The sequence below is a fragment of the Budorcas taxicolor genome, chromosome 3 (assembly GCF_023091745.1).
Source record: "Budorcas taxicolor isolate Tak-1 chromosome 3, Takin1.1, whole genome shotgun sequence".
NCBI classification, from domain to species: Eukaryota; Metazoa; Chordata; class Mammalia; order Artiodactyla; family Bovidae; genus Budorcas; species Budorcas taxicolor.
Genome location: NC_068912.1, coordinates 80,853,444 through 80,876,627, shown reverse-complemented (window position 1 = coordinate 80,876,627; position 23,184 = coordinate 80,853,444). Strand labels below are relative to the sequence as shown.

The 23,184-nt window shown below is 37.0% G+C and overlaps 1 protein-coding gene across 1 annotated transcript in view; it reads left to right on the top strand.

The window, feature by feature from the left end:
- The window catches only part of CACHD1 (cache domain containing 1), a 233,449-nt gene that overhangs the window by 87,950 nt on the left and 122,315 nt on the right, over nt 1-23,184 (top strand). The window contains exon 2 of the mRNA XM_052637320.1: nt 5,659-5,721. Coding sequence (XP_052493280.1) covers nt 5,659-5,721 — 63 coding nt within the window. The remainder of the gene's footprint in view (nt 1-5,658; nt 5,722-23,184) is intronic.

Below are 23,184 nucleotides of genomic sequence, written 5' to 3'. Positions count from 1 at the left end.
TTATTTCTCTGCTGTGGTTTTGTGCTGTACCATTCATTTAAACATCTAGTTAACATCTGGCAGAGCTGTTGGCGAAGTGAAGATGAGGCCAACTGTCTGGATTGACCATGTTATTGAACACTCTTGTAATTGTTGCTATTCCAGTTAAGTAGAATTCTCTTGCCTTCTTTCTGTTAAGCAGACTCAATTAAATAGAGAGATTTGGGAGGGAAAGATAATGGGTAGGGAGGATGGGTCAGTGGAGTGGGGACTTGGGGACAGGCAAGGGCTAAGGTGGGAAAGTAGTCACCACCACCCCAGCCCCTGCCCGTACACATGCACCTCCACCCCCCTCCTCCCCATGGCGCCCCCACCCCACCTCAGGATGTCTTTGTTTTTTTCTTCCCTTGCAAGAGAGGTCTGGGGAAATTGTATTCAAGTGCTCTGTAATTTCCTCTTGGGGGGAGGAGGAGGAAGGCAGTTCTTAGGAAGGCAAAACCAATACAGTATTGTAAAGTAAAATAAAGTAGAAATAAAAATTAAAAAAAAAAAAGAACAATATATACAGAGGCAGTGTGATTAAATGGCATTATATAAGTTTAGATGATTCAAGTTGGATGAGATTCTAATAAAGACACCTTTTTTTTTTCCTTGCTGAAGATTCAGGTTAGTACCGTACCATTGAATGGGAGCTGAACAACTAAGTCATGTTGTATACCTAGGGTGTGAGAGAGTAATTAATATGTAGCCTCATGGAAGGCTCAGGAGACATTATCTTTGCATTACTAACTCCTCAGTATTGGTACCGTCCAGTTTCATCTGGATTGCAGAGTGAGGTGTAGATTCTTTTTTGATTATCGCGCAGTTAATAGATTATTGTTCTTTTTAGAAATGTAGAAATAATTTTTTAAAACATACAAAAAAACGTTTGTCTAGGGTGCATTTTAAAGAGACTGTCTAGAGTGTGCATATAAAGCAGATTTATTTCAGTATAGCATATACACAACACAGTGTACAGTCATACGTATATAGCTGGATGAGCTCTCACAAAAGCACACACATCCTGGTAACCAGCACCTCGGTCAAAAGACAGAACATTTCAGCATCCCAGAAGCAGCCTGCACATCCTAATCAGGTGAAGGCAACTGCTATCCTGGCTTCTAGTCAGCTAGATTGGCTTTGCCTGGTTTTGAACTTGATAGAAATGGGATTTCATTCTTTGTGTCCTGGTGTCTAGCTTCTTTCACTCAGTGTTGCTTGTGAGAGTCATCATGTTGATGCATGTTGCAATTGTGTATTCATTTCATCTCACCCCAATACTCCACCATGTGAATTCACACAATTTGTCTATTCTGTGGCTGATAGGCATTTGCATAATTTCCAGGTTGGGGCTCTTATGAGTAGTGCTGTTATGAACATTCTGAAGTTTTCCTTTTGATAAACATGTACATATTTCTGCTAGGTATATACCAGGATAGCAACTGCTAGGACATAGGATATGTAAATAATTTAGAAGATATTGTCAGTTTTCCAGGCTATGTGTTTTAATGAGAGAAAGGTCAGTTTTATCTTTAGATCAGGGTATTCAGTTGCCCTGAGCTGCATCTTCTTATTGTTCTTTTAATTATGGAAATAATTATGACTGACAAAAAGGAGTTGGTGAACTATTATCTTTCAAATAACTTGTTTAAAAAAAGATTCCTCACCCATTTTAATGATCTGTTCATTATACAACAAAGTGTATTTTTATTTCTAGTATTTGGCAAGAATGAGAAAGAATAGTGGGCAAGAACAAGCCTTTACTTCCAGGGATTTGTGCATTGAGGAGATTGACTTCAAACCCCCTCCAGCTTGTGTTCAAATTGAGTTCAAATGTCTGGAATTCCCTTGGTCCTCCAGGGATCTGGAATAAGGGAAAGTGACAACTTGGAAATAGAATGTGGAATGCCCACTCCACCCATCTATACCTGAACTCTGTTACTGAGAGTAAATCCTCAGAGAGGATGAACAGTTTGACTTTTTGGGATTGCTTCTTCATGTCATGCTTTAAGAAAACTTTTTTCCACTTTCACTTTTCAAATTCTCTAACAACCAAGAAATTCTTGCAGTCACCAAATGTCAGCTAGGTATACTGTTTGGAATTCCTGGCTCTCAAATTAGAAATAAAATCCCCAGAAAACTCTATATTCTATTCCTTTCACAATTTTAGGTAGCAACAGAAAGTAATATTGGGACTCGTGTGTGTGTGCTCACTTGTGTCTGACTGAACTGTAGCCTGCCAGGATCTTCTGTCCACGGGATTTTCCAGGCAAGAGTACTGGAAGAGGTTGCCATTTCCTTCTCCAGGGGATCTTTCCAACCCAGGGATTGAACCCATATATAGTTACTCCTGACACTGGTTTTATATATAATGTTACACATATATAAAATGTTACAGCAGCACATTATATCTTGCTTAAAATGAAATGGATAGAAAAAAAAATCCTCTTTTTTTTTTCCTGTATGCAGATTATCCTTAAGAAAAAGATAGTGTGAATACATTTATTAGCTGTGCTAGAAAAAATGCCTGTTTTTAATTTAACCTAGGTTTAGACTTCAGTACTTGAAATTTTTTTTTTTAACCTGTGATACATTGACGTTTTGAGCTTTAGTTTTTAATCTGTAAAATTGGTTTCAGATCGCTGCCTACCACATAGGGTTATTGTGGAGATGAAATGAGATCATTTATGTGAAATTGTAAGCAATGCAAGTACTAAGCCTAATCAGCCTTTGAGAGCTGGGCTTTGCAGGCCTTACATTTTAGGAAAGATGATTACTGTCCATTAATCTAGAGCGTAATGGAAATTCACTCTATATCTTGAAATCCCACGCTTACTACTTTTACCCTCGCACCAGACATGGCTGGCTGATCTGTTTAGTTGTGTTACTCGCCTAGTTTCTTCTGACTTTTCACTAACACCCCACACCCCTGTGGGGAAAGGAGGGGGGCAAAAAAGTGTTTGCTTGGTGATATCTCCAAGCTGTTATTCTAGCAGGCCACCTTTCACTTCTTGGGGTGGTTGGAGGGTTGTGTAAAGTAAGTAGTTTGCAGGGTCACTACTCCTCATATCTATAACTTCTTTCTTTGAAAATTATCTTTTACCCACCATATTTATTAGGTGTCAAGAATATAGAAATGCTTACAAGCCATATAAAGCTTTACATAAACTATTGGCTGTCATTATTAATAATTATTAAGATAATGAATGTGTAAAACAGGGACTGAACACGGCCTGGCAAACACTTCCAGGCTTATATTCCTTATTACTACTGAGGAACTCACTTTTCTTTTGACAACAAAGAAGAGGGAAGGATCTGAGGTTCCTTACTAGGTGTGGCCATCGGTGGATGTTGGCTTGAGCAAAGTGGATCTGATTTGCTTCCCAGGACGTGGGTTGCTCCATCAGTTGTTCCTCTTGCAGGAACATCTTCCAGGACAGGACAGATAATGTATCCCCTAAAATTTAACTGCCAGAAACAAAATAAGAAATTGACCACACTCTTTCAGATCTAGAGACACTACATGAATTATGTTAATTCATGTTATGTTATTCACTTTAATAAAAGTGCACTCTTGGTACCAAGCAGGTTGTAAAAATCAAATTACGCAAAAACTATATATGGTCTGAGAGTTAGTCGACAGTGACATTGACCCAGTCTCTAAAAGCGTTGTTGTCTAGCTAACTAAGGTATTCTCCAGAAAACGGGGCTGGAGGTCTGCAGATTCATAATCCCTTCTCCAAAACAAGATCTGTTTTAGAATTCAGGATCCTGATGTACCATGATGTCAAACACCCTGAGTGAGATCTAAAGCAGAACCCTATAATCAGATGCATTAATACATCTGCATCATAAAGAATAAATCCCCATGCTAAGTGGTTTAATAAAAACTATAAATACAAGTTAGGATTTACTGCCAATAAGTTCAGATCATGTCATATTTTGTTAGCAAATGTGTTATGCACACCTTTTGATTTTCAGGGACTTTTGAATTTTGGAATTAGTCATAAGGAATGGTTGATCTGCATTATGTTTGGGTGTTAGCTCCTAATAGGGGTTTCTTTCATATGTGTTAAGATACCATGTAACAAGTAAGTTGCTCATGAGACACTAGGGTGAGTAGCACCATTATTTTTTGCGGGGTGTGGGGTGAGCCTGGGTTCAACTTCCAGCCATGAAGAGTGACTTTGGGAAGGTTATTTAATTTCCCAGAGTCTTAGTTTTTTTGTCTTTGGAGCTGCAGGAATTATTACATAAGATATGCACATAAGGTACAATGTACATTGCATTAGGCACTCTATAAAATATGTGTTCATTTCCTCATTTACTATAAGGAGATAGTAATGGTGCTTGTCACAGAGGTGTTTTATGAGTCCTAAATAGATGTAACCTGCTTTCCTATCAGCAGAGTCATTTTTAGGGAAAAAAAGACAATAAATATGAATGAATGAATGGCACATTGAAAATTATGATATTCATAACTAGAATTTTCCAGACTGTAATTCCATCCCATTCCATCTCAATCCTTCCAAACTGCTTCCCTTCCCCGAGCAACAACCCTTATTCCACCCCTCCCCAAGCCCCAGCACCTTGATCTTCCTTCATTTGCACAACGCTTGATGAACTTGGCACTTGTCTTCCTCACCACAACCATGCAGGTGTGTGAGGCTGTCTGGGAAGCTGTCCCAGACGCTGACAAACCCTTGGCAGTGGGATAGAAAGGCAAAAGGGAAATTTTGGCTGACATCTCCAAATTTGACTGCTTGCTCATCTGGAGAGTTCCAGAGGTATCTTTAAAGTTTTAGGATAAATGATGAGACTGCTGTACTTTTCTATTCCCCCCAGTCCCTAACGGATACATCTCTTGGGTTCTCTCTCTTTTTTTTTTTTTTCAGTTGGTTATAGTTCAGTCACGTGATTGGTCAGTAACCGTGGGGTTCGGTAAAGTCATAAGTCTGCAAGATGTAAATGCCAGTAGCGGCTGCAGGAGTGGGTATCAGCTAGGCAGAGACCAGGGGAAGAATGTGTGTGCTTTGGGTGCCACAGCTCAGACTGATGTCTTGGCATGGTTGTCGTATTTCCTGGTATGTAAGGACCGTATCCTCTCTTAAGGCCACATGTATTTGGCAAGCCCTATTATACTACTTTTTCAAAGGGGTGCTTAGGTAATGAAGGTGATAGATAATATTGGGTAGGTACCAGTTGGACAGGGACATGAGAGAATATGGAAAAAATCCTTTTTAAAGAGCTTTATTACATTAGATTGTAGTGTCTGTAAACAATTACTGCATTCAGGGAGTTGCAGGGCTTAAATGAGAAACACAGCTTTGTCAGATTATACCAGTCGGATAAAATGGCATGGGCTCCGGAAATCTATAATTAAATGTATTTTTGAAAATGAAAAATATAGTGTAACATCTGGTTTATTTCACTACAGAAGTGCCTGGGTATTGCTTCAATCAGTGTGATTGACTCTGGCTGATATTTGGATTTCTCTGTGTAAAGTAACTATTTTAATTAAATTTTTTCTGCTTGATTCTCTTTGTGCTGTAAACAGATTATTCACACACACACATTCATATAGAAAATGGCTGCCTTACTTAGAAAATCTAATGTTTGCTCATTTTCTTTTCCTTGCAGCGGATATTCAACTCCTTTGTTTACACTGAGAAAATCTCAAATGGAGAAAGTGAAGTGCAGCAGGTAAGAGGTGATGGCGCACTTGGCCTTCTCTGTCTTTGGATTGCTTTTGGCTTCATGACTCTTTCCAGTCTCCATGTGAGGTTGTCTGTTGCTCTTTATATATGATTTCATATACATCTTAGGCAAATGGTGACAACCTCCCACTTAGGTTCTTATAAGCAATTGGAATAATGGTTATAGGATGGTTTTCTGCTATTCATGCAATACATTGAAAATACTGTTTAGTTCCTTGTAATTTTTTTTTGGAAATTCCAAAACTCAGATTTTAAAATATTAGAAATGATTTCATCTGCTATAGGAAAAAGTGCTCAGGCTTTGGAATCAGACAAACCCCAGGTCAAATTCTGGTTTTTCTACTTATTTCATGACTCTCAGGAAGAAATTTAGCCTTTTGAGCTACAGTTTCTTAATCTTGAAATAGGTGGAGATATATCTGCTTGATGGGGTTATAAGAATTAAATGAAGTAATGTCCAGTGAACTGAGAATAAGTGAAATACGTTAGGTAGATGGCCTGGTGTAGAAGCAGCTCCGTGAATGCTGGCTTCTTTTGTTCTTTTATTTTTCTTCCTTCTTGTTTTCTTCCATTGCTGCTTTTCTCCCATCTTCTCAATGCTCTGTGGGGTCAAAAAGTTCTAAGGCCCTATTCTAGTCCCTTTATTTATAGCTGGCTTCAAATGGACTTCTTCCTAAACTAAAACATAGTGTTGGTGAACTTGGTCATAAATAATTGATCTGTGCTTGAAAAAAAAAGGGTGGTAAAGAGGATTCTGGGTTTTAATTTCAGCTAATCCACCGACCTCATTACACCATATGACTGCCAAGTAGTAATTTGAAGCTAGATTGGAAACTTAAGTAAAAAACAGGACCAAGCTGAAAACCAGAGTGTAACAGAGTGTTTCTACAGAATAAAAAAATAATTATAGGAAAATACAAAATAACTTAAACTCCTTGAGTTGCTGCTTGTATCTTATTCATGTTGACTCGATCGGAACTTCAAAAGTGCTATGCAAAAGGACAAAGTTTTCAAGTGTCATTAAAGTTAAGCTATTTATAGGATACTTATTTATTTATAATAAATTACTGTGGTTTCATCTTGAAGTTTAGCATCTCCTGTTTATAGACATTTAAGATGTTTATTGGTTTCTGCAGGTTAAATTTAGACAACATGAGACATTAAACATGGACCCCTTTTCTTAGATTTAGACAATTTTAAAAACTAATGACCTGAAATTGTAGGGAATGTGGTTTGTTGTATCAAATCTTACCTTCATAATTCTGTCTTATTTTTATTCTGGCAAACCGGAAAGTGCTTTTGAAAGGGTTTTTCATGAAAAGGCTTTTTATAGGGGAAGGTTTCTACATAAAGCATGTTCAAGGAGACTTATTGGGAGACTAAAAGCCATTTGATAACGTTTTAAAGAAACTAATCCAGGGATATCAGTTTTGTTGCCTTTCTTTACAAATACGAGTTCTTCTTTTAGATGTTTTTTCTTGGCCAAGGGGGATGCCACAGGGCACTTGGGATCTTAATTCCCGGACCAAGGATGGAACCTGTGCCCCTAGCACTGGAAGTGTGGAGTCTGAACCACTGTACCACCAATGAAGTCCCTGTTTAGCTGTTTTTAAACATAAAAGTTATTTCATTTCCTTGGAGTGATGTCCTTGCTTTTTAAAATCTAGCTGTGAGCAAGTTTGGAAATCTATAATAATTTTCAAAAATTATTAGCAGCTTATTTAGTGCACTTATGGAAGTATGGTGATTTTCATATATTATCACATTGGTTTTTCCATATAACGCTGAAGGAAAGATGCTATCATTATTTTAGATGAGGCAGACAAAACTCCAAAAGATAGACTAAGTTAGCCATAGTCTCATGAATACTAAGTAAGACAACTGGTTTTCAAAATAAGTTTGACACTAAGTTATACCATCTATATTTTTATTTTAATAGAGTTTATTTTAAAATCTGTATTTTCTTACAAAACAGAAAGTATCAGTGCTCAGTTGTGTCTGGCTCTTTGTGATCCTATAGACTGTAGCCATGGAATTCTCCAGGCAAGAATACTGGAGTGGGTTGCCATTCCCTTCTCCAGGGGATCTTTCGACCCAGGGACCGAACCCAGGTTTCCTGCATTACAGGCAGATTCTTTAGCTGCTGAGCCACCAGTGTGTGTTAGTCACTTAGTCACGTCCGGCTCTTTGTGACCCTACGGACTGTAGCCCACCAGGCTCCTCTGTCCATGGGATTCTCCAGGTAAGAATACTGGAGTGGGTTGCCATTCCCTTCTCCAGGGGACCTTCCCAACCCAGGGATCGAACCCAGGTCTCCTGCATTGCGGGCAGATTCTTTACTACCTGAGCCACTAGGGAAGCCTACAAAACAGAAGACTTTGCTAAACTGTCTGTAGTTGAAGAAGACAGATGAAGGCGAGTCATCACCTCGTCATTTCTGTCTCCTCCCTTTTATTGTCAAAATGTCTTTCTTAAATATTGACCAGGAATGTACTTTTAAACTTTTCTTTAATTTCTCCAGTCTCTCTAGAAGAACCTTGGACAAAAGAGATCTTATGACACTTTCACATCCAATATTTGGAGATAATTATCATGTCATTATCATTTAGCCTAAAACTGAAAATACCCAGGTCCTGAAAAATTTTTTCTTCCATAACAAGGTTTACAGACACTTTCAGTGAGTATCTGCTCTGCCTTCAATGTGTTTCTCTTGTGGCTTGAATTAGACTAGAGTTATCCTCATTCTAAATTGAGAGAACAGAGAACTCCTGACTTGATTAATAACTGCCTAGGAACTCAGGGCCCTGTGATCCTGAACAGTAGCCAGGATGAAACCTTTAGGGAAATGCTTACCTCTGTGTTTCCTATTCTGTCCCCCATCATGGTGGCTCACACTTTCATGCATATTATCTCCTTGAAACTATAGAACAACTCTGTAAGGTAGTTGGAGTTTAGCTATAACTAACCAAGTTCAGGAAGGTCAAGGAGCCTAGTTGTTAAGTAATTGAGCTGACTTCTAAAAAATTGTGAAATATGTCAAACATGTAGAGTATATAAACCATGTATGAGTAGAATACAGAAATACTGGATTAAAATGGACATCTCAACCTACAACCCATCTAAAGAAACAAAGCATTACTGGTACTTTAAAAAGCACCCATGTAACATCTCCCAGGTGTCATCTCCCTTTCTTGCCCAGGGATAATTCTGTCCTGATTTTCTGTTAGCCATACCTTTGCTTGTGTGTGTTTGAAATATATATATATATATATATATATATATATATATATATATATATGTCCCTAAATTCATTATTTGATTGTCTTTGTTCTTTATATACATCTCAAGTATATTATGTTCACTTATCTTGCTACTTTACTGAGCCTTATATTCCTTAAAATCACCTCTGTTGATATATGTAACTAAGGAGCATTTATTTTCAATTATAAGCATTCCATTAAATGCAGTTTATGTATCTGTTTTTCTTTTGATGATGTTTGGGTTGTGTCTAGTGTTGATTTTTATTGTTGTTAGTTGTATCTCCTGGTGCAAAATTTAAGTGGAATAATTCTTTGAGTTGCAGGAACATTATTATCCCTGACTTCTGCCAATTAAATGCTTTTCCAAGTAGCCTGGGTCAGGGGAGAGACCAGCTCAGGTGGAGAATTCCTTCTCTAAAGTAGAATTGCTGGGTACTAGAGTGTTCAATGTGATTGGATAATGCAAAACTGTTCCCACAGTGGTTACCATGGGTTACCTTTCTACAGACAGTGTACTAGAAATGTGCTGCTCTATATAATCTTCAATAGTTGGTATTATTGAGTTTTAATCTTTTGCCAGTTTGGAATGTTGAGATTTTATCTAATGAGTTTAATTTGTTTTACTCTGATTACTAATGAGGTTAAAATAACTGTTTACCACGTTTATGGTTCATTTTTTGTGTGTTTATTAATGTGTCAAATGTCTGCTACTGTCCTTTGCCCATTTTTAAAATTGAGTTGTCTGTTTATTTTAGAAGTTTAACTATTCCACACTTGTTCTAGATCAGGTCTATCCAAAAGAGACTTCTGTGGTGATGGAGATGTTTCATACTGGTGCTAGCTAGTCAAGCAGCGACTAGAGTATGCGGCTGCTGAGCACTTGAAACGTAGCAAAAGCTACTGAGTATAGTCACATATGGCCAGTGATTACCATATTAGATTTCCTTGAGGATTTATGTTTCATAAATATAAATGTTCTCCCAATGTGTGGCTTTTCTTTTCACTTTCTTTACAAATGATATCTTACGTGGGATTATGATATTCAATTCTTACAATTAAGAATTGAAGTTTTAATGTTAATAGTTTTTTAAGTCAATTTTTTTTTTCTTTTTGGTCTCCAGTTATTGGGGTATTGTTAAATTCTACCCCAACGACACAAAGACATTCTCCTATCTGGTCTTCTAAAATTTTTGTCTTTCTCCTTTAAGACTTTTAGCCACCTGGAATTGCTTTTGATGTTGGATGTGAAGCAGGTATTCAGTTTTTTTCCCACTGCCCCATGTGTATTGCCAAGTGGTCTTACACTATCTGTTGAGAAACTGTCCTTTTTTTTTCTATTTGTTTTCAGTCATTAGTCAAATTTCCATGTATGTGTGAGTTTGACTTGGTTTCCTTTGGTGTGTTTATCTATAATTGTGCCAGTACCACATATCGAGATGGCTAACATCATGTTTCTTAGAATTTTAGATTCTTTGCTTTTACATGTGAATTTTAGAAACAGTATTGGCATTACCATAAATCTATAGAGCAGTGTGGAGAGAATATCTTACTAAAGGAATTGGTAAGTACAGTGTCTCTTAGCATAGTTTTCTATTTTGTTCACAAAGGACAAATATCCATGCATGTGGGATTTATTTCTAGATTTTTTTGTTTGTTTAGGTTATCAGTGTACCTTTAAAAATTGTATTTTTTCTGTTTCTGTTCAGTTCCATGCATATGTTTTATGTCCAATTTTTTTAAGTTATCTTATGAGTTCTCATGATTTATCTATAGATTCCTTTGAATTTTTTATGTAAATAATTTCTTTTCTGTGTCCTCCTACAATGACCTCCAGAAAAGTATTGTATATTTGATAATTGTATATTGTGGCCACCTATAATATATATTATTTTTATTTAGGTGTATTCCTATTTTATCACTTCTTCTTTGATCTATTTAGTTATTTAAAAGTATGTTCTAAAATTTCCAGGTATCTGTAGAATCTTGCTATCAATAATTTTCTAGCCATCCCTGTGTATTCCCTCATTGTACTGAGAGCATAGAGCTCTTTGGGTTATAGTTTTATGCAGTGTCTCCTATCATAATGACCCACTTGGCCAAGCCCTGAGGTTTTGTCTCTTATGTGTCCAATGCCCCATGTGATCATCAAACTGGAAGTTCCAGGTCTCCAGATTATGTATAATTCTCAGGATAAAAGCAGGTTCTGACTCTGGCTTAGTTCCCTGATTTCTGCTCTCCTTACCATCTTAGGGCCACTGAGTCTTTGTTCGGAGACTTCGTGGTCCTAAGGTAGTTTCCACTTTTATTTAAGACACTAACCTGGTGGGTCAAATGGTAAAGAATCTGCCATCTCTAGCAGTGCAGGAGACCCAAGTTCAGTCCCTGAGTTGGAAAGATCCCCTGGAGAAAGGAATGGCTACCCACTCCAGTATTCTTGTCTGGAGAAGCCCATGAACAGAGGAGCCTTGTGGGCTACAGTCCATGGGGTCACAGACAGTCAGACACCACTGAGCAACTTAACGTTTTCAGTTTCAGCCTCTTAACAATTGTAACAGCTCTTAACAATTATAACAGTTCAGCTGTTTCTAGGATTGGCTTAGTGAGCCAAAAACAGATTAGTTATTTGAAGTAGATTATTGACCTATGTCCTCTTAATTATAGCTCACAATCTTTAGTTGGAAAGGAACCACTTTGCTATGCCTGCTTTCATATGTTTCATAGTATCTGGAATACTGACTTGCATTTTCTATCCATCGTTTCTCCTTTGGGTTAATGAAAACTGGAGCCCCATGGGTTCTTGCTCTCTCTCTTTACTATCAAATCTTATTGAGAGTTGGAGCTGACTTGTGCATACTATGTAATTTGGCAGTAAAGCCGACCTGTTAATATCTTTCTGGTTAGGGGAGTAAAATAATTAAAACTAATAAAAACCATTTTGTGATTTTTGACTCTTACCACAAAACTCTCTTTGGTGTATAGACTTTTCTTTGCTTTTTCTCATTATTTCTTTTAAATTAACCTTCTGAGTGTAGTTCTAAATTGCCTAACAATGTGTTTTAAATTTTTAATTAGTTCACTATGTAGTTCATTTTGCTGCCAAAAAGCTATAGCAACAGCCTCAGGAAAATAAAAATCCCAGGCACACATTCTCATGTGGGTCACCTCCCACTGACTTCATTTTTGAATACTTTAAGAAAAGAAGTTTTGTGAACACCTAAGGGCGTTATATCAAACTGAACCTGCATCAAGAAAAATAAATTTTCCATCAAGTGCTCTGTAAGATAGCAAAATGTGCTCCATAAGACACAAAGCAGTGAAGAAAAAAACAAAAGGAGGAAAAGCTTCTTGGGCCACTCGATTGAATCACTTAAAAACAACTACTTTGGATATGTTTGAAGAGTTTGCTCTAACTTTTTCTCAAGTGCTCGAGTAATTATTTATGTTAACAATTTGTTTTTAATGATATGGCAAACATTTTCATACTTATTACAGTATTTCATAAACTATTGATTTTTGGCAGCAGCTGATTTTAGAAGACCTCAGAATTCTTTTGAAATGAGCAAATTGTTAGGGGAACTGCATACTTAAAGAGGAGATGTACCTGACTTTGGACCAAGGGCATTCATCTAACAGTCTGCCTGTCTTGGTATTAGTTCTTCAGGATCACATACATGTGTGCTCAATCACTTCAGTCATGCCCGACTCTTAGTGACCGCATGGACCATAGCCCACCAGGCTCCTCTGTCCGCGGGATTTTCCTGGCAAGAACACTGGAGTGGGTTGCCATGGCCTGCTCCAGGGGATCTTCCTGACCCAGGGATGGAACCCATGTCTCTTGCATTGCAGGCAGATGATTTACCACTAAGCTACCAGGGAACCCCAGGATCATATGCATTAACATACAAGCCTGCTCTTCTATCTTAAACACACATGCAAAAACCCCTTCTTTTGATTCCACCTCCCTCTCCAACTACTGTCCCATTTCTTTCTTCCCCTTTGAGGCACAGCCCCATCACAAGAGATGTCTCTGCTCCGGAGATCCAGCTCTCCCTTTCTCTCTAAAACCTTCTCTGGTCCCACCAATCCCAAAAACCACTATCTTGGTGGTTGCTGGTTACCTCCACTTTGCTAAATCCAGGGCCTTCACTGTATTAGTAATGAACAGTTAGTCCCTTCCTTCTTCTTTCATAAGCTGTCCTTACTTGGGCCTGCAGGATACTCCACTTGCCTCCTTGCTGTTTCCTGGCACATTCCTGCCTCAGGGCCTTTGCACTGGTTCTGTTCCAACATGTAATCCCCGTGGGCCCTCGCTTCCTTCAAGTCCTTTCTAGTGTCTCCTTCCAAAAGAGCTGACCACCATATTTATACTGCAGCCCACACTGCTCCCCAAACTCCTGATTTTCTTTTAGTTTTTCTTTTATCACATCACTTTTTGATTTTTAGGGTCCTGGATTTATAAAACTAGTTTGGAAATTCCACCTCTGTTACTTTTCAAAGAGTGTAGGTTTGGTGTTATTCCTTCCTTTGATGTTAGGTAGAACTCACCAGAGCACCATCTGGACCTGAAGTTAGTTTTTGATCATCCAGATTCTTTAATAGCTCTAGGTTTGGGGGTTTTCTAGGGTTGGACTTTTTTTTTTCCCCCCACCTTCTTCAGATTTTCTCTCATTTTGTGTCAGTTTTGGTGAGTTGGGTTTTTGTGGTTTTTTTTTTTCTGTCAAGAAATTTCTCCCTTTCATCTAAGTTGTTATACTTATTGGCATAAAGGTATTTATAATATTTTTATTATCCTCTTAATTTCTGTTGGCTAGAACAATAGAAAATGACAAATAAAATACTGATTTTTTTGAAAAAATCAATAAAATGGTTAAACTAGATGGCAGAGAATGAGTTATTGAATGAGAGAGCAAATTAGTAATAATTTTTTAAAAGTTCAATTGAGCTTTTTTTGTTTTCTGTTTCATGGATTTATGCTCTTTGTTATTTCCTTCCTTATATTATTGATTAATTTTTCTTTTTTCCTTCTTAAACTGTAACTTTAGGGTTTTTTTAAATACTTTTCTTTTTGTCAGATAGAATTTAAAGCTATAAACTTTCCTCTAAGCACTACTTCAGTTACACCTCCACAAAATTGAACATGATATATTTTTACTGTCATTCCGTTTTAAAATATATCGTGATTTCCTTTGTGATTTCTTCTTTGACCCATGGATTACTCTGAGGTATGTTGTCCACTCTCAAAACATTTGGGGTCTCCTTAGTAGCAATCTTATTGTTACTGATTTCTAATTTAATTTCACTGTGGTCAAGGAACAGACTCTGTGATTTTCAGTCTTAATTTATTGTAACTTTGGTTTTGTGATCTAATATAAAGGATCTATCTTGGGTGAATATACCATGTAAATTTTAAAAGAATGTATATTCTCTAGTTGTTGGTTGTTGTATTCTTTATATATCCATTAGGTTAAGCTGGTTGTGGGGCTTCCTTAGTGGCCCAGTTTGTAAAGAATTTGCCTGCAATTCCAGAGGCATGGGTTCTATCTTTGGGTAGGGAAGATCCCCTGGAGAAGGAAATGGCAACCCACTCCAGTATTCTTGCCTGGAGAACCCCATGGACAGAGGAGCCAAGCAGGCTTCAGTCCATGGGATCACAAAGAATGGACATGACTGAGTGACTCACTTTCACTTTCAGGCTGGTTGATCATTTATTTTATGGCTGATTTTTTTATTTGTATAATATTATCATTACATGGGTTTGACCCCTGGGTCAGGAACACACAGGAGATGCAGGATTAATCCCTGGGTCTGGAAGATCCCCTGGAGAAGGAAATGGCAACCCACTCCAGTAGTCTTGCCTGGGAAATCCCATGGACAGAGGAGACTGGCAGGCGACAATCCATGGAGTTGCGAAATAGTCAGACACAACTTAGTGATTAAGCAGTTTTATCATTTGCCGAGAGGAATGGTAATATTTTCAACTACAGTGGTGGAATTGTGTATTTTTCCCTTTAATTCTGAAGCTTGGTTATTAGGCATATAGACATGTAAGATTGTTAGGTCTTGATGACTTTTTATATAAATTGTGACATTTTGAAACGTCATTTTTAATCTGATAATGCTCTTTCCTTAAAGTGTATTTTACCTGATATTAACATAGGTACTCCAGGTTTTATATGCTTCCTATTTTTTCATGATATGTCTTTTTACTGGTATTTACTTTGTATCTCTGTTGCTAAAAGTGTGTATATTGTAGACAGAATATAGTTGAGATTTTCTTTCTTTCTTTAGTTCTAGCTATTCTGACAATTTCTGTCTTTTAATGGTGAGTACTTAGTCAATTAATATTATTTTGATTGTTGGATTTAGGTCAACTATTTTATTATTTTCTGTTTTCCTTTTTTTTTTCAGTTCTCTACCTTATTTTGGACTTTTGAATATTTTTTGAATTTTACTTCATTTTTAGCTATATTCCTTTTCATATTTTAAATATATGGTCTAGAAATTTATTACAGCCTTTTTAGAGTTAATAATCTATCACCTCATGTATAACCTAAAACCCTCACAATCTTATAGGTTCATTTTTTTACTGTTCTTTATACTAGAGTCATCATATTCTTACATCCACAAGTATTGCAAACTACTCAAGGAAGTGTTATTGCTTTGGCTTTAAACTGTCATGTGAATTTAATAAATAAAGGAAAGAAAGATCACATATTTATCATTTCCAATACTATTCATTTTTTTCTAAACATACCAACTGATATTAAGCCTAAAGACTTATAGTGTAGTTTTCCTGGTTACAAATTCTATTAGTATTTATGTTTCATGATATTTTGTACTCAGAAAATGTCTCTATTTTGTCTTTCCTCTTAAAAGATGTTTTTGCTTGAGATTGAATTCCAGATTGACTTTTTTTTTAAATCTTTTTGCACTTTAGTAATGTCCCATGTGTACTGGACTCCATAGTTTCTGATGAGGACTCAGTGCAAGTTGCTATAACTCTGTATGCATTGTCATGCCCCCATTTCCCACCCCATGGCTACTTTTAAGACTTTTTTCTGTATCTTTAGGGTTTTGTATCTTTAGTAATTTGACTATGGCTGCCTAGACATAGCCATCTTTATATTTATCCTGCTTGGTGTTTGTTGAGCAGTCTGAATCTGTAAAATTTATATCTTTCATCAAACTTGGGGACTCTTTTGACCATTATATCCTCAAATAGTTTCTCCATTATATGTTCTCCTTCTGGGTCTCCAATTATACATACATCAAATCTTTTAATATTTCACCATAAGTTCCTGAGATGATACCTCTTTCTATTATTATTTTAATTTTTCCCTCTCTGACCTTCAAATTAGATAATTTTTTAATTGATTTAGGAATTCATTCATATTATCTCCATTCTACTATTGACCTCTCCAAATATATTTAAATTTTTTCAGATGTATTTAAATTTTTTTGTGTATTTTTTCTTTTTTAAATTATGAAAGCATGCTAACACATTTACAGGAGACTTGGAAAATACAAAGCAAAGTTACATTTAGTTCCACTATATATTACAATCTTTCTTATTAGACTAATTAAGATTTTTAGTTGGAATTTCAATATCAAATTCTCAAAAATTAATAAAATGAATAGAAAAGTAGAAGGATATAGTACACCTGAAAAGCACTATGAACCAACTCAACATAATTAAGATTTGTACAATAGTATGATATAAATTTTATTCAAGTTCTCAGAGACTGTAAGCCACGAGACACTGGAATATATCCAAGGACATAAAACAAGGTACAAAAATTTCATGGTCTAAAGATTTTGAGATTATACAGAATCTATTGTCTTATCACTGTGGAATTATGTTAGAGATCAATGTCAAAAGATATTTTAAAATAACCTACATATTTTCAAGTGCATTGTGACATTTACCAGGAGAGGTCTTTGACTTAGCTATTGAAAACTTCAAGGAAGTTAGAAGACTGAAAAAACACCGAGGGTGGTTACAGAGAAGAAAGCAATTAAATGAGAAATTAATATCAATGATACTTTAAAAACCTCACATTTTTTGAAATTAAGTGTCCATTTTTAAATTGTGGGTGTATCTAAGAAGCCATAATAAGGAAAATGGGAAAATATTTGTTAACAGAATAAAAATGAAGAGAATTTATCAAAATTTGTTGCATACAGCTGATGCTACTCAGTGCAGCTAAATACAATGTGAAATCCTGAGTAAGGTATGAAAACAAATAATGGATACTAACATAAATATTTGTGAAATTAGAGTAAAATTTGTACTTTAGTTAATAATACTGTATCACATTGTTACTTCCCTGGTTTGTTTGCTTCATTTGTTTTGTTTCTTCCAACACAGTATTTCTTTATATTCTCAGGATTGGATTAGAAGTTTCAAGCCTATTCAAAAAAAATTTGTTTAATCAGTAAGACAATAAGCTTTCTAGATTGTCAGCAGTAATACTATATGCCAGAATAAAACAAACTGTGTCAAAGTTTTAAGTGAATATACATTACAAATCTATTTTTCTATTCATACTTAGTCAAACAAATAGAATCAAAATGTCATAAATTTATTAGCTAGGCAAAATTTACATTATATATATATATAGACATAAAGATTTTTCTACTACACTTGACAAAGGCTTGAGAAAGATCAACAACAAAAAAGAGATGTGGAGATTGGAAAGCATAAAATAAATGAAATGGGAGCACTGAATATGAAATAGAAAAAGTAAAGCAACTAGATAAAAGTAAAAGATCATCATATAACCCTGTTCTTTTGAAACATGGCTGCTCATTAGAATCATATCCTGAGCTTTGGAGGAAACTCCAAGTTGTGCATGTGTGTGTGTGTGCATTTGGATTTTAAAAAATGATTACAGGTTTTTCTATTAAATGGTAGTTTTAGTGATATAGAATTCTGTTATTTTCTGACCAATGATAAAATGGTATTAAACAAATAATACATAGTCACAATAGTGAAAGATGTGTATCAGTTTTCACAGTCAGTAGCCAGAAAAAATAAAAAAATAAAAGATAATTACAGTTGCAAGTCATAATGGAAACTTGATTAACCCAACAATAGATAATTACATACAGTTTGGTGGGGAGGTTAAGTAGAGTGATGTAGTTAAGTGAGAACACACAAATGTGCATGTTCTCATCCCCCTCAACCAGTCTATGTCTTTTGGTTGGTGTATTTGATCCATTGACATTTAAGGTAATTATCAATATGTATGATCTTATTACCATTTTCTTAATTGTTTTGGGTTTATCTTTTGTAGATCTTTTCCTTGTCTTGTGTTTCCTGCCTAGAGAAGTTCCTTTTGCATTTGTTGTAAAGCTGATTTGGTGCTACTGAATTCTCTTAACTTTCGCTTATCTGTAAAGCTTTTGATTTCTCTGTCAAATCTGAATGAGAGTCTTTATGGGTAGAGGATTCTTAGTTGTAGCTTATTCCTTTTAATCACTTTAAATATGTTGTGCCATTCCCTTCTGGCTTGCAGAGTTTCTGTTGAGAAATCAGATGATAACCTTATGGGAATTCCCTTGTATTTTTGCATTTTTCCCTTGTTTTTTTCAATATTTCGCTTGAGTCCAATTTTTGTGAGTTTGATTACTATGTGTCTCAGTGTGTTTTCCTTGATTTTATTCTGCTGGGATTCTGTACTTCCTGGATTTGATTGACTATTTCCTTTACTATGGGAGGGAACTTTTCAACTATTATCTCTTCAAGTATTCTCTCAGGTCCTTTCTATCTCTCTTCTGCTTCTGGGACCCCTATAAAGTGAATGGTGGTGTGTTTGATGTTGTCCCAGAGGCCTCTTAGGTTGTCTTCTTCTTTTTTTTTTTTTATTCTCTTTTCTGTATTCTGTCTTGTAGCATTGATTTCCACTATTCTATCTTCCAGGTCACTTATCCGTTCTTCTGCTTTACTTATATTCTGCCACTGATTCCTTCTAGTGTATTGTTCATCTGTTTGTTTGTTCTTTGATTCTTCTAGTCTTTGGTAAACACTTCTCGCATCTTCTCCATTCTTTTTCTGAGATCTTGGATCATCTTCACTATCTTTATTCTGAATTCTTTTCCTGGAATGTTGCCTGTTTCCACTTCATTTAGTTGGTTTTCTAGGGTTTTATCTTGTCCCTTCATCTGGGTCATAACCCCCTTGCCTTTTCATTTTGATTAGCTTTCTGTGATATAGTTTTCATTCTAGCTTGGCAGCAGGATTTTGGCTCTTCTTGCTTCTTCTGTCTGCCCTCTGGTGGATGAGGCCTAAGAGGCTTGTATAAGCTTCCTGATGGGAGGGACTGGTGGTGGGAAAAACTGGGTCTTGCTCTGGTGGGCAGGGCCATACACTCAGTAAAACTGTTAGCTGTCTGCTGATTGGTTGCTCCCTCCCTGTTAATTACTTTGCCTGAGGCAACCCAATCTGGAGTCTACAGGCTCTCAGTTCCGTTCAGTCACTCAGTTGTGTCCAACTCTTTGCAACCCAATGGACTGCAACACGCCAGGCTTCCCTGTCCATTACAACTGCTGTGCCTTGCTCAAACTCCAGTCTATCAAGTTGGTGATGCTACCCAACCATCTCTGTGGTAGAGCCTATAGGCTCTATGGTAGGGCTAATAGCAACTTCCAAGAAGGCTTACACCAAGAGGCTCCTCCCAGGAAATACCCCAACCCATGCCTCGACAAAAGGCCCTCCAGCACTAGCAGGTAGGTCTGGTTCCGTCTCTGTGCGGTCACTGCTCCTTTCCCCTGGGTCTTGGTGTGAGCACGATTTTGTTTGTGCCCTCCAAGAGTGGAGTTTCTGTTTATCCCAGTCCTGTGGAAGTCCTGTAATCAAATTATGCTGGCCTTCAAAGTCAGAATCTCTGGGGATTCCCAGCCCCTGTGCTGGATCCCCAGGCTGGGTAGCTGGGGCTCAGAACCTTCACAACAGTGTGAGAACTTCTTTGGTATTATTGTTCTCCAGTTTGTTGGTTGCCCACTTGGCAGCTTCTGCTTTGTGCTTCCCTGATAATTCAGTTGGTAAAGAATCCACCTGCAATGCAGGAGACCCCAGTTTGATTCCTAGATCGGGAAGATCTGCTGGAAAGGGGATAGGCTACCCACTCCAGTGCTCTTGGGCTTCTCTTGTGGCTCAGCTGGAAAGAATCCACCTGCAATGTGGGAGGACCTGGGTTTGAGCCCTGGCTTGGGAAAATCTCCTGGAGAAGGGAAAGGCTACCCACTCCAGTATTCTGGCATGGAGAATTCCATGGACTGTATAGTCCATGATGTTGTAAAGTGTTGGACATGACTGAGCAACTTTCACTTTCACTTTCTTTCCTTTGTGTTTGGACATGAGGTATTGTTTTTTGGTGGATTCCAGTATCCTCCTGTGGAAGGTTGTTCAACAGCTAATTGTGATTTTGAATTTTTCCTGGAGGAGATGCAGGTCCTTCTACTCAGCCATATTTAAGCTCCAGAAAATTTTCAGGTGTATTTTTCAGCTCTAAGATTTCCATTTGCCTCTTTATAATAGACGTTGTTTTCCTCTACTGAGACTTTTCTCTTTTCACTCATTGCAAGAACAATTTTCCTTTGAATTCTTGAGCATAGGTATAATGCTGTGCTTAGTCACTGAGTCGTGTCAGACTCTTTGTGACTCCGTGTACTGTAGTCCACCAGGCTCCTCTGTCCATGGGGATTCTCCAGGCAAAAATGCTGGAGTGGGTTGCCATGCCCTCTCCAGGGGATCTTCCAGGTATTGAACCCAGGTCTCCCGCATTGCAGGCAGATTCTTTACCAGCTGAGACACAAGGAAAGCCAAAGAATACTGGAATGGGTAGCCTATCCTTTCTCCAGGGGATCTTCCCAACCCAGGAATCGAACCAGAGTCACATGTATTGCAGGCGGATTCTTTGCCAGCTGAGCCACCAGGAAAGCCATTTTAGAATCCTGCCTGATCATTCATCTTTAAATGTCTGAAGTTAATCTCTGTGGTTGTCTTCTTTTCTTGAGAATTGGTCACACTTTGCTTTTCCTTTATATACCAAAAAATTGGGTTCTGCTCTGGAGATTGTGAAAAAAAAAATCTGTATTCTATTATATTCCAATGAGAAGTGTTGAATTTGTTTGTTTTATCTGGTAATTAACTTGGATATAAACTGCTAATTTGTCTCTTTGATAACAGCTCAAATTTCAGCTCAAGTGTTTATCTTTATAGGTAGCTTACCTCATACATGTATAGTATAGAATCTAAGAATTTTTCTGCCCCCAAATATATTTCAAACACTTGAGCATTTAAAACACATTATGGTACAAACCTAGTTTTTCTTAATATTAATTATTTTTATGAATTGTAATTTGACACTGATTCTGCCTGAAAGCTTTGAAGTTTAGTGTTTCATTCCACCAAATACATCACTGAGACAAACTAAAGGAGAAGCATATTGGTTTTATAAGAAATCAATACTTAGCAGATGCTAATAATACTCTGTTATTCTTTCATGTGAGTATGAACTGAAGGCCTCAGCCATGAACAATTCAGATCAGTTCAAAGCAATAGATTAGATCCATCTTAAAAGCAAGAAATAGATTTTGCACAAAATTATATCCTTTTTTCATATGAAAAGAAATATACTTAGTAGCAGAATGATTTGCATGTGGCCTAAAAGCATAAAAGACCTCTTCAAAGAGATTGTGAATAGAGAATCAGTTATAATGAGTTGGTTTATGTGCTAAAGTGTAAATAATCAGTCCTAACTAACATGATGTTTAGAATTTTAAAGCTGGAAAGGACCTTGGACATTATGGGTACATGACCAGAAAGGACAGATAACTTTTCTTCTTTTTTTTGACAGTTCTCTTGTAGTTTGGAAGAGAGAATAAGAGTTTCATCTTTTGATTTGAAAGACCTGAGCTCCAGGCAGGACTCTGTAACTTACTATTTTGTTTGATTTTTGGCATTATATTTAACTTTTTCATTTATCTATAAAATAGGGATAATAGTCTTGTAAGATTGTTTGAAAGTTGTATGGTTCACTCAGAGTAGGCTTTCAGTATTTTTGAGTTCTGCTTTCAGAATATAAAAGGATGGTAGAGTATGAATTTAGGAGTACACCAGTGAGAAGACTGCTGTTCTTAGCCTACTTTTTAATCCTTTTAGGTAAGGTTCAGAAAAAAAGACCTGTAAACTTTAGAAGGAGAATTTTTAAGAGGGGATGATCACAGAAAGACTGGAAGGGACTAGTGGGAGCTGTAAGTAAAAGCCACACTAGATGAGAAATGTGAGACTGGATATGGGATTTACATTGGCTTTGCATTTGTATTCGTTCCGTATTCCTACTCCCAGAAACTGGCCACTCTAGAAAAGTTTGACTATGTTATTGAGCTGTACACTGGGCCCCAGGCAGAAAAGGGCCAGTGGGTAGACAAGAAGAGGGAGTGCGGAAGACCTGAGCACTTGGGAGTCTTGCCTTTTGAATCCTGGCTCTCTGTGCCTAGTACTAGGTAGGCATTTAGTAAATATTTGCTGGGGGACAAAATGACTGAAGTTACTCTTGTACCGCAGTTGTTTTGGGGTTGCCTTGCCAAGTGTAATGTGGTGTAGTGGTACCTTGAAGGCTCTCATTTTGTTTGTAATTACCTACTGAAGTATGTTCAAGGTTCAGACTTGTTCAGACTAGAGGAATTCTGGAAGTGGAATGGATTCCTTTCTTTCTTTGCCCCCTACCTTTCCCCTCATCTTTCCACAGGGGATTTGTTTAAGTTGACTCCTGGTTTAGTTCACCCCCTCACCCAAATCTATTCTTGGCTCTGTGTTTATTGTAAGTATAATATTTATTCAATGTTTGTTGAATGAGTGAACCAAAGGCATTAAATCTGAAAGAGGGCAAAAGAAAGGTTAAGGTGTATTGAAGCCACCCAGATGGGGAATTTATAGTGAGTCAACCAAGGACCAGAGCAAATAGATGGCTATTCTCTGAAACCAGAGCCCCAGCAAGTTTAAGCTGGTTAGTGGTTAGGTTTCCTTCATTGGAAATCAATCTCGATCTCCTTCAGTTCTTACTGTTCTTGGTCTAACTCTCCAAAAGAGAAGTTATCTTTTATATAAAAAATCCTCTTCCTGGACTACCTATGAAATCATTGATTGCCTTGTTAATAAGATGGAATGGTCGTCTGTCATTTTG